We start from the raw sequence: 12,863 nt of genomic DNA, 5'->3' as shown, positions 1-12,863 counted from the left end.
ATCCTTTGGAAATTAATGGTGACTCCAATCCCATGTCAGGTTTGACTTGGCATGAGATTAGAGAGGTGATTTTCTTGGCAGAATGCAGAGTAATCCCCTTGAGTCCAGTAACCAAGCATCTATTACCAATGTGCCCTGTCCCTGCAGCAGCTCTGCACAAGTGGGCATTATGGGTGCACAGCAGCTAACACAGCTCGAGGCTCTCAAATTCAAGAATATTGATCACATCATCATATCATATATATACAGCCGGAAACTGGCCTTTTCGGCCCTCCAAGTCCGTGCCGCCCAGCGATCCCCGCACATTAACACTATCCTACACCCACTAGGGACAATTTTTACATTTACCCAGCCAATTAACCTACATACCTGCACGTCTTTGGAGTGTGGGAGGAAACCGAAGATCTCGGAGAAAACCCACGCAGGTCACGGGGAGAACGTACAAACTCCTTACAGTGCAGCACCCGTAGTCAGGATCGAACCTGAGTCTCCGGCGCTGCATTCGCTGTAAAGCAGCAACTCTACCGCTGCGCTGTTGACTTTGTATTCTGTCTCTGTAGAACCTATACATTCCCCTTTTAGCCATGCGTTTCCTTTTGATGCAGTAGTTTTCTCTTGTGTCTCAGATACATTGTTAGATTAATTAGTGACTGTAAATTACCCCCAAGTAGCAAATTGATTGACACATAAGAAATCCAAATAGGAGGGGTGCAAAGAAATGTGGGGCACTGTGACTGATAGGATTGATCTGCTGGGAGCCAGCAAGCTATTCTAGCATTTCAAACCAAATATAAAAACTTATGAAGCGAATCGTCAGGTTGGAAATTAAAAATTTGAGAGAAGTTCTGATACTGGAAATTTGAAATAAAAACAGAAAATGCCGGAAATGCTCATCTGTGGAAAGAGAAATAGATTCAGATCTGGGTCCTGTCATTACAGTGTTGTATTCTGTTTTTATTTTATTCCTTTTGCATCTTCTGCTAATTGTACATATTTTGAGAACAAGAATATTTACGTTATAATCTAATTCCAAGTGTGGTTAAAATTAAGATTTTTTCTGCTTTTCAATTCCTTTCTTTTATAAATTATGCTTAGTTTTTTCAGATTCTTCTATTTCTTTCCACTATTTAGGTATGTAATTTTAAGCATACCTTTCTATTCCTACTTCGAAATTACATTGAACAACTACATTGAAACCTGTTTGTAAACTGTATATTGCAATTTACTGGAGGAATTTCTGTTATCTAGTTATATGGTTATAGTGAACCATGTGAACAATTTAACATTTGAGAAATCCATGCAGATATGGGATTGCAGTGCAGAGGCTAATGTAAAATGCTTTGGTTTAGCAGCCCTGCTAAGTGATGTTTATATTGCTATCTCCTTTGCCAGAGTGAGGCCCAGCGCAAATTGGAGGAACAGCACCTCATATTTCGCTTGGGTAGCTTACACTCCAGCGGTATGAATATTGACTTCTCTAATTTCAGATAGCCCTTGCTTTCGCTCTCTATCCCCTCCCCTTCCCAGTTCTCCCACTAGTCTTACTGTCCCCGACTACATTCTATCTTTGTCCCGCCCCCTCCCGACATGTCTGCAGAAGGATCTCGACTCGGAACGTCACCCATTCCTTCTCTCCCGAGATGCTGCCTGACCCGCTGAGTTACTCCAGCATTTTGTGTCTACCTCTGATTTAAACCAGCATATGCAGTTCTTTCCTACACACTTCATATAGCTAATCCCACAGAGATGCAATAATCCAACATATATAATTACTGAAAGTCAGAAAATGCTATGAATCTCTGGAATCTACAATAGAGCTTGGAAGTAGGCTCTTCGGCTGACCTAGATCCCATCGAAACTAGTCCCACTTTCCTACATTTGTCCCTGTTAACTTTCCTATACATGCACCTATCCAAATGTCTTTTAAATGTTATTGTACCTGCCTCAAACACTTCCTTTCTCTGGATGCTTGCTCCATTGATGTGCCACACTCTATGTGACAAATTTGCCCCTCAGGTTCCTATTAAATCTTTCCTCTCCCATCTTAAGGCCCTCTAGTTATTGATTCCCCAACCATGGGAAAAAAAAAGATTCTGCATTCACCCCATCTTTGCCCCTCTTGATTTGTACTTGAAGTTTCTGGACTGGAACTTGAACCTAGAACCGTCTGACCTGGAAGTGATGTGCTCCACAGATAAACTGCTGAAACATTACTTGCGTAATATCAAGCCTTCCCATATGCACACTTGTGTTTTATGCAATGCACTATTGATAAAAATCAACATTTTTCTCAGCATACTTTCAATTTCACTACAATAGCAATCTAAACTAGTTACTGTGTTTTACTTGTCTCCTGAACCACAGTCAGGTTCTCTATGGTAATTAATTAAAACCAACTGCATTCATAGTTTGTTCTCATTGTTCAGTTATACAATTATTCAAATAACATTTTTTATTTTGATCATACATATTAGATATTTTATTAAAAATGCAGCATTGATTTGATAGGATCCCCTCGATGGAATTTACGATGTAATAAGTGGTGGTTATGATGCACAGAACTCTTTCTGTTTCAAAAACTAGGATTTAAATTTAGCAAGTATCTTTCTGATCTTTACAAATGTATTCTCTTCATGTTAGTAAAGATGAAATAGTTCTCCCAGAACCTTTTGCAACTTTGTTCCAGATGCCAGATGTGAGCCCATGTTGTAAATCAGGAAATATTATTCCACCACCAGCTATATCACAGTTGACCATTTCCATCCTAACCTGAAGTCCATGCAAAAGGATAGTTGTTCAGGAAAGGAAATGCTCCTTACATACCCTCCCTAAATGCCATCGAGCATATGTTAAGCAGCCATGACAGGACACTGGCCCTTGAAATGGTGTACCTAGGAAAAGATCTGTCATTTGTTTTCAGGTTACCAGTACTTGAAATGCCTGTCATTTAATAAATATTCCTTTATTTGGAAAAGCATTCATGATTTTAAACAAACACCCCAAATTTGATAACTTTATATTATGGTTATCTCTGTATTTTTCTCCAATTAGGTCCAGCGCATAAACCAACAGAGGGGCACAGTTATATTTTAAAACAATCTTCCTAAATAAGCTGGTTGTGCAATTCATTTGTGGTTTCCAATATTCAGGAACTTTAGAACAAGAGAATTGGTCCCTTTACATAAAAACTGCACAAGTTTGAGTAATCGCAAATAGAAATGAAAATCAGCTTGAAGTTGCATGCATTTATTTTCAATTTCAAGAAAATAACAACATACATTGTTGCTTACCACAAATCTCTATAATGTAAATTTTGATCTATTCTTTCTTTAAAGTATCAATCTCTTGGTATTCCACAACTTCTTGCTTTGAGAATATTACTGGCTTCCCCGTGACGAAGCTTGTGGTGAAGGTGCTGCTAGATTCAGAGCTAGATTCATAGGAGTCACAGCAGTCAGTCCACTCCTACTGCCAGCTCGAGATGAGGCAACAGTTCTGCAAAAGGTAAAAATGCATTTGGCCATTGGTTACTTATGTGTTCTTATTTATTTTGTGCCCACGTTTTTCAAAGTCGAATACCTCAAAAGCTTTTTCATGTTCGAATCAGTTAATGATTGAAATTGATTTTTTAACATGAAAACTTTGCAAAATATTCACCAATCTAATCTGAATGTTTTATAATTAAAATATTGTGCAACAAGTCGATAAAAAAAATTTAGTCATATGAGACGGCAGTAATTTCCTGCATAAATCCAGGCTTAGGCCTCCAATCAAAAAGCAAAAAATATATAGATGTTGAAAAAACGAGACAAAATTCTGCAAATACTCAGCAGGTCTTCTGGAAAATGTCATCAACTTAAAACATTAATTTTGTTTGTTTTCTGCCCAGATGTGGCCGGCATTTTCTGTTTAACGATTTGCTTTTCTAATTGCCTAAACTTCCAAGAGTTTAGGTTGCTTTCCATTTGAAAAAAAGTGTTCTATTTTTATCTTGCCAGAGTGAATAACTTCTCATGTGCCCAATTTATACCCCCCCAATTTCTATCATTTTTTCTGCTCAAAAATTCTTCTCACTGCTCACTTTCCCATCTAGCTTTTATATCAGCGTCCACTTGTCAACATGTATAAAATCATGAGACGAATAGATTGGGTAGATGTACAGAGTCTCTTGCCCAGAGTAGGGGAATCAAGGACCAGAGGACATAGGTTCAAGGGGAAGGGGAAACGATTTAATAGGAATCTGAGGGATAACTTTTTCACACAAAGGTGTATGGAACAAGCTGCCAGATGACGTTGTTGAGGCTGGGACTATCCCAACATTTAAGAAACAGTTAGACAGCTACATGGATAGTACAGGTTTGGAGGGATATGGACCAAGCAAAGGCAGGTGGGACGTGTAGCTGGGACATGTAGGCCGGTGTGGGAAAGTTGGGCCGAAGGGCCTGTTTCCACACTATCACTCTATGGCTCTATGACACAAAATTTGGCTCACTACTTTGCTTGAATTTTTTGAATTGGCTTGAATTTTATACTCTTGATTTTACATCGGTTTTGAACAGAAATGCCAGCAATTACTTTATAGCTGCAGAATGTTTGGGATTCTTGTGCGAATGTGATATTTCAAACTTATGCACTGATAATCATTGCTGACAAGACCATACTGGATGCTGTGATATCTGCACAGGTTACACAGTTGCAGGTTCAGCAACTTCATTTACTTGAGTTGAGTGAATCAGCTGTGAGGAGAGGATAAGTGTTCAGGTGCTTTACATGTCTTTTATATAAATATTTGAGAAGTGTTTTCTACTGTTTAATATTTTTGTTTCAACCTAATTTTGAATAGGCAATTTCCACTGCCTTGCCCTCATCAATCCTTTTGGTGACCTCTTCAAAAAAAAATTCTGATTTGTGAGACATGATTCCAAGCAAAAATCCATGTTGCCTATCACGAATCAGTCCGAGTCTACAGGGCAAGGCAGTGGACATTGGCCGTATGGACTTTAACAAGGGTTTTCACAAAGTCTCGCATGGTAGGGTAGTTGAAGATTAGATTGCATGGAACCCAAGGGGAGCAAGTAAATTGGTTTCAAAATTAGCTTGGAGGAAGGAGTCAGTGGCCAGTTGTGGAGGGTTGCTTTTCTCATTAGAGCTCTGTGACCAGTGGAGAACCACAGGTGTTGGTCTAGGTTTGCTGTTATTTGTTATACACATTAACGATTTGGATGACAATGTATTTAGCATTGTTAGTAAATTCGCAGAAGACCGCTAAATAGAAAGTGAGGACGATTAAGTTTAAAACAAGATCCAGATCATTTGAGAAGTTGGGCCGATGAATGGCAAATGCTGGTAAATCCTCTCCCAATTGAACCTTAAGTCAGACTCAAAATATCAAAGCAATATCCTTGTAGTTATTGAAATTGTATTGAATGACCTGTTGTTATCTTCAATCTCGAGTACAAAAACTGGGTATCACTTTGAATTTGGGAGATTCTATCAAGAGAATCTCCTAAAGAATGTCAGTTTCTCTTTAAATAACAGTACAGGACAGGAATGGTTCTGGCTGCCTATCCTATCCAAACCTCTCATAATTTTATATACTTGTATCGAGTCTCTCCTCGATCTCCTCGAGCAGGGAGGTTCTGCTGCAGTTGTACAGGGCCTTGGTGAGACCGCACCTGGAGTATTGTGTGCAGTTTTGGTCTCCTCATCTGAGGAAAGACATTCTAGCCTTAGAGGGAGTACAGAGAAGGTTCACCAGATTGATCCCTGGGATGGCAGGACTTTCATATGAAGAAAGACTGGATAGACTAGGCTTATACTCGCTGGAATTTAGAAGACTGAGGGGGGATCTTATAGAAACATATAAAATTCTTAAGGGGTTGGAGAGGCTAGATGCGGGAAGATTGTTCCCGATGTTGGGGAAGTCCAGAACCAGGGGTCACAGCTTAAGGATAAGGGGGAAGTCTTCTAGGACCGAGATGAGAAAACATTTCTTCACACAGAGAGTGGTGAATCTGTGGAATTCTCTGCCACAGAAGGTGGTTGAGGCCAGTTCATTGGCTATATTTAAGAGGGAGTTAGATGTGGCCCTTGTGGCTAAAGGGATCAGGGGGTATGGAGAGAAGGCAGGTTACTGAGCTGGATGATCAGCCATGATCATATTGAATGGCGGTGCAGGCTCGAAGGGCCGAATGGCCAACTCCTGCACCTATTTTCTATGTTTCTATCTCTGACGTTCCAGAGAAAACAATCCAACTCTATCCAACCTCTCCCTGTAGCCGAAACCCTCTTCTAGGCTTTATAAATAAATACATTTGCATCAACCAGCTTCAGCCTCTAAGTGACTCAGTTCAATAGGTCACAACATTTGTGGGCTCGACCAGGATTTGTTTTTGACCCATTATGTGGCCAGCAACATCAGCAGTCAAAGAGGGTGAGTATTTTTAGGTGCAGCACCCAATCCTTAGATCTGTTCAGGTCAGCAACCACAGGATCATGAAGTATCAAAAGAACATGGCAGAGAACTGAAGAGGTAGATACTAAAGAATTCTGAGTGTGCACGCGCACAGACGGTCACAAGTTCCGAATGTGGTTCGGGACACCAGAGGAGGTGTGTCAACTTATTCGGGAGATTGTATAGCACTACACTTGTTCGTGGATGTGTGTGAGAGAGAGAGTGACTTGAGTATGTGTGTGTGTGTGTGTGTGTGTTGAATATCTTTGAATTAAGACCCAAGAAGGGTAATAGACTAATAACTTTTAATATTCCATCGGAAATTGGGAGGCGCATTCCCAATCTCGTTGTACCCCTGTACAATAACAATAAAGATATATTGTATTGTATTGTATTGAAAAGGAATACAGCAGACATGAGCCTAGTGACACAGAATGGGGAGATTACAGAGTACCTACTCTCTGATCTTAAGCGTGTGCTCTTATTTTTGTTCTTCCCTTGTCTTTGTTTAATATGAGAATTAATATAGAGGTTTTTGAGGGAGTGGTTATTCCTTGCAATATCTGTCAGGATGGTACCTGTATAGGAGGGAGATTGATAATTTAAAAAGGGCCAGGACAACAATCACTTTCAACATTAACAAGACCAAGGGGCAGATAGTTGACTTCTGGAGGGGAAAGCCACAGATCCACATACTTGCATACATTGAAGAACAGCAGGGGAGAGAGTCAACAGCCTCGTGTTCCTGGCTGTGCCCAGAAACAAAGACGGCTGCAGAAAATGATAGATATTGCCGTGGGTACTGAACCATTGAAGGAGGCCTTACCTTAAAAAGCCAATTAATTGCAACAAAGACTCACACCATTCTGAACACACTATCACCACGTTACCACCCTTGGGAAGAAGGTATAAGAGCTTGAAAACCATGATCTTGTACGAACAGCTTCTTCCAAGCAACCGTCAGCCTTGTGGGAACAGCTTCTTTCCAGCGACTCTTGAATACTGCAGATCACTAACCCCAACCCTACCTCAGCAACTATGATCTTTGTTTTGGTTTTGCACTATTCTAGGTTAGTTAATATGGGAGATAATACGATATTATTTTATACATGATATTATTTTATACATTAGACATTGTTACGGTATTATTTTATACATTGTTGTTTAAGGTTTGTAACTACTGAGGCATTAGGCGCCTCTCTGTAACTAATTAAGGCGCTCTAGACATTCCTTACCCTTGACACGTGTCTGTAACATAACACTCCTTTACTTTAGCCTTTACCTTTGCTTTAGCCTAGACGATAAGGGTGGCAGAATGTGAAGAGATGCAGACATTCATCAATGAGTAGGATTTAATGGTGGCAAGAGAAGAGATAAGGAAAGACATAGGCCTTGGGGTGATGGATGGATGTGAGGGATGGACTAGCAGGAAATAAGGGAGGCGAAGTATGAAGGGATGTGAGCATTGAGATAAGGATATATTACTAAATGGGATTTACTGGTGGCGGGACAGACGGGTGACTACAAAGAAATGAAGGACTGAAGAAAGGAGTGTGGGTATGAGGTAATGTAAAGAAGATAAGGTTTAGAATAATCCTATAAAAAATAGGCTGCCCGGTGTACTAAGTGGGCAGTCAGATGGTTGACATCCTGATTGTTCCAGCCGTTTGCAAATAATGGCTTTTAACTTCTTGAAGAATTCTCCGTCTCATCTGCTTCATTTTGAACACCGGTAACCACGACAAAATCAAGTATTATTGATTATTGTATATTTGTTATTGCATTAATAGGACTGCAAAGCTGCAGCAAATAAGAATTTTGTTGTTTTGTTGCCAGTACATATGACATATGATTCGTGAATGGAAGAGCAAATTGGATTTGCATAATCCCATAAAATAACGTCCTCAGAAATGGCTAAACCTAGCAAGTAAATCCTCTTAAGTGGAGAGATTTGGGATGTTAGAAAAATCTGAAACCAATTCTAATGGCAACTTTTGTTAATTTCACATTTATTTCTGGTATTGTTGAGCATGCTAAAACAATAACTAGGAATTTGTCAAAAAATGTAACTAAGATACACTTGTACATCTGCAGATAGGACTTGCATCTGATACTTCCATTGTTAAAAGAGTCAAATTTGTTCAGGTTCACATGGGCAAAATAGCTAAGAAGTACTGGCATCCTCAGAACATAGAACAGTACAGCACAGAAACAGACTCTGTGCTGAACGTGCTGCCACGACCAACTGCCTGCACGTAATCCACATCCCTCCAAATAATCAATTTCCTGCCTATACATTACTCTCTTAAATGCCACTATCATATCTGCCTGCACAACCATCCCTCATAGAGCGTTTAAGGTACCAATCACCCTCTATGTGAAAAAAATCTTTCCCCATGTATCTACTTTAAACCTTGTCCCTCTCACCATGAAGCTATCTTCTAGTATTTCATATTCCATCTCGGGGGGGAAAAAAGGTTCTGAGCATCCATTCAATCTATTCCTCTCATAATTTCATATACTTCTGTCAGTCTTCCCTGAACCTCCAGCATTCCAGACAAAATAATCCAAATCTGTCAAACCTCCTTGCACGTAATATCCTCTAATCCAGGCATCATTCTGGTAAACCTCTGCATCCTTTCCATCACCTCCACAACCTTCCTATATTCAGGTAACCAGAACTGCACTGCTGGTATCGACTTCAGGAAGCATGATGGAGTACATGCTCCAATCGGCATCAATAGTGCCAAAGTGGAAATGGTTCAGAACTTAATGTTCCTTGGTGTTAATATTACCAATAATCTGTCATGGACCAAACACGTTAAAGCGACAGCCAAGAAGGCACACCAATGCCTCTAACTCCGCAGGAGACTGAAGAAATGTGCCATGTCTCCAATCACTCTTACAAACTTCTACAGATGCAACATCACAGATTGGTTTGGGAACATGTGTAGGAAAGAACTGCAGATGCTGGTTTAAATCGAAGGTAGACACAAAGTGCTGGAGCAACTCAGCGGGTCAGGCAGCATCTCTGGAGAGAAGAAATGGGTGACGTTTAGGGTCGAGACCCTTAAAGAAGCCAACAGAATCAAAGACTTGTTCCAACCCATGCATTCTGTTTTCTCCCTGCATCTGTTTGGCAGAAGTTACAGAAGCACCAGACTCAGGCACAGCTTCTACCCCTCCATTATCAGGCATCTGAAACGGTTCTTCCAAAAGCTGGGGAACTGTCCGATTCACATCCACCCCATTGTGGACATTGGACTTTGGCTTTGGAACTGATGTGCTACAATGCTGAAAATTATATTCTGCACTCTACCTCTTAGCTCTATTTATCGTACTTGAGATTGATTGATTGTATTGATGCATTGATGTATTGATTGATTGCATCTAATCTGATTGGATATCATGCAAAACAAACCTTTTCACTGTACCTTGCTACATGTGACAATAATAAACCTAAACCTAGAGTGTAGGAGCCATTTATGCTTAAATCAGTTACTGTCATTATATTATGGCCATGTTTAATATTTCTAGTTTTTGTCTTTTTTGCATGCTTGTGGGTGTGATTTGATACGTAATGGGGAGTGTCTACATCTGAGGAGGTTAGCGTATCCACGGAGATTGGGGGTCAGTTTAGTCTATCATATCATATCATATATATACAGCCGGAAACAGGCCTTTTCGGCCCACCAAGTCCGTGCCGCCCAGCGATCCCCGTACATTAACACCATCCTACACCCACTAGGGACAATTTTTACATTTACCCAGCCAATTAACCTACATACCTGTACGTCTTTGGAGTGTGGGAGGAAACCGAAGATCTCGGAGAAAACCCACGCAGGTCACGGGAAGAACGTACAAACTCCTTACAGTGCAGCACCCGTAGTCAGGATCGAACCTGAGTCTCCGGCGCTGCATTCGCTGTAAAGCAGCAACTCTACCGCTGCGCTACCATGCCGCCCATAGGAGGATGGAGAGATGAGATGGATGGAGAGGATGGAGAGAATACAGTTTTTTACCACGACCACACGGTAACGACTGTATTGATTAAAGAAGACAGTTAATAAGAACGAAAAGTTATGAATTACTCTTTTGATTTGTGCTACTTTAATAAAGACCAATTAATCAAGAAACAGTGTTTGGAAGATTCGTTTTTGCTATCTCAGAGGCAGTGTGTGCGTAAGTTATATCTCCACCCCATCCCCGAGCAGTAATGGCTATCGAAGTTGGAGTTTGAGAAGGTATAGAAACTACCATTACATCTAAGTAAAAAACAATTCTATGAGTGGAATCTAAGAAAGATTGATCTAAGAGTGGACAAGTAAAATCCGATTCAACAGTGGAACTGAAGAAGAAGCTGAATCTCTGCCAGAGATTACAGCTGAAATCCTGGAATAAAGAATCTGCGGTCAAAGGCAAATTGACACGGTCTACACCTGGATCATTGGAAGATTGAAGACTTCATTGACCGGGTACTGTGAGTAGTCACGACTGTTTAGTCATAATAAGCTAAGAAGTTAAAAAACTTAAAAGCCTGTTTTTAATTCTGCAGAGGTACTGTGACACAAGAAGCTTGTTTATGCTACAAGAAGATAAGCAAACCAAACTCGCAGAGTACGACCTTGAAAATAATGATGTTTTGAACTTCTACAAGATAAGTTGTACTCAGCTAGCGGTTGTTTACCATAGATACTGACAAGAAGACATTCACAACCTTGAGAATAATTATGTGTTTTGAAGAAATACCCATTCAGTTTTGAATTCTTCTGGTATTATGGAACATAGCGATAAGCACCAATTCATCATGGATTTTTCGGCAGGTAAGTATGAAGAACTGCCACAGGAGGGAGATGCGGAACAAGAATCATGAAGATATGAGAAGAGAAACGTCAAGCTAACAGAAGTGGGAGAAGAAATTACACCTCAGAATAGTGTCTCGAACGTTTCAACACGAAGATCAAGACATAAATCTGGTTCTATAGCCAGTTCAACTACAAGGGTCTCTGCTCAAATGGAAGCCGAAGTTGAGATGGCTGCTCTCTCACCAGAAGCTGCTGCCTTGGAGAAAAAATATGAGATTGAGGAACAAGAATAACAGCGGAAGAGGGAGGATGAGGACCAAGAAGAACAGCTGAAGAGACAAGAACAGCTGAAGAGAGGCTGAGGGATGAAATAGGCAGTTGATGAAGGAGAAGGAACGGTTAGAAATAGCCACGAAGCTGGCAGCTGCCGGAGCAAGGAGGGAAAGCCAAAGATCAAAAAGCGGCTCGAGAGCATCTCAGAAGAAGAGTTCCTTAGTCCAAGCAGGAGCTACTAAGCTGGAAACAGCAGCTAAAGTCAACCCACTGCCAGAGCCAGTCTGGTCTCAAGACGCAGAACTGGCATTGAGTAAGTGGATGTGCGAAAAAACTTCACCAAAGCCATCAGGTGCTAGACCAAAGCAACCGCAAGCTAGACCGAAGCAACCAACCTTTGGAATGTCTGTTGAGGCTCAAAATGAGCCAATCCAGTACTCTTCTCAGAGGCCTGTTCAGCCACCTGCACCCAACCAGAGACAAACAACTGGTCATGGGACTCAGATTTACCCAGATCGATCTGCACCAAGCCAGGGATCTCAAAGTGAATTCTTTGAATTGGTGAGGAATCATGCCAGAATCTGCGAGCTCCTAGCTCAACAAAATCTCTCTTCCACCTTACCCCTAATGGAAATTCCTAAATATGATGGTGATCCTTTGCAATATGAAACTTTCATAATAGCGTTTGAAGAAGGAGTGGAAATGAAAACTACCAGTCACAGAGATCGCTTACGATTTCTGGAGCAATACACAAGCGGATATTTGAACCAGCTTGTTAAAAGTTGCCGACATTTGCCTGCGGATGAGGGCAATCGAATGGCAAGAGAGTTGCTTAAAGAGCATTTTGGTAACAAACAGAAGATTGCTAATGCATACATGAGGAAGGCTTATGCTTGGTCAGTTATCAAGGCGGAAGATGTGAAGGCTTTGCATGAGTTTGCAATATTTCTTAGGGGTTGTTGTAACTCGATGAGAAATAGCAACCACAGAAATGAATGTCTTTAGTAATATGAAGGCTATTATTCTAAAACTGCCCTAAAGGCTTGGAGAAAAGTGGAGAGATAAAGCAGGCCTGAATCAGGATGTTGACGAAAGAGAGGCCATGCTTCCTGACCTGGTGAATTTCATGGAAAGGGAAGTACGGTTAATGTCAAATCTACGCTATGGCAATATTCAAGATCCTAAACCAGCAACTGTGAAAGGCTCTACCTTTACTAAAACAAAAGGAAGATCAGGACCTAAGGAGAGCAGTTTCACTGCCGCTGTAATGCCTTTAGAAACGAAAGGCGGAATGAAAAGATATGCATCTACCATTAAACCACAAGCGTTTT

At 40.8% G+C, this 12,863-nt stretch overlaps 1 protein-coding gene across 1 annotated transcript in view; it reads right to left on the bottom strand.

Moving 5' to 3' along the window:
- Positions 1-3,212: 3,212 nt before the first annotated feature.
- ccdc39 (coiled-coil domain 39 molecular ruler complex subunit) overlaps positions 3,213-12,863 on the bottom strand; it is a 77,666-nt gene continuing 68,015 nt past the window's right edge. The window contains exon 20 of the mRNA XM_078410217.1: positions 3,213-3,495. Within this exon, the coding sequence (XP_078266343.1) occupies positions 3,378-3,495 (118 nt within the window). The 3' untranslated portion in view covers positions 3,213-3,377. The remainder of the gene's footprint in view (positions 3,496-12,863) is intronic.

The sequence above is a fragment of the Rhinoraja longicauda genome, chromosome 13 (assembly GCF_053455715.1).
Source record: "Rhinoraja longicauda isolate Sanriku21f chromosome 13, sRhiLon1.1, whole genome shotgun sequence".
Classification (NCBI taxonomy): Eukaryota; Metazoa; Chordata; class Chondrichthyes; order Rajiformes; family Arhynchobatidae; genus Rhinoraja; species Rhinoraja longicauda.
The sequence above is the reverse complement of the archived record's forward strand: the minus strand, read 5'-3'. Positions and strand labels throughout refer to the sequence as shown.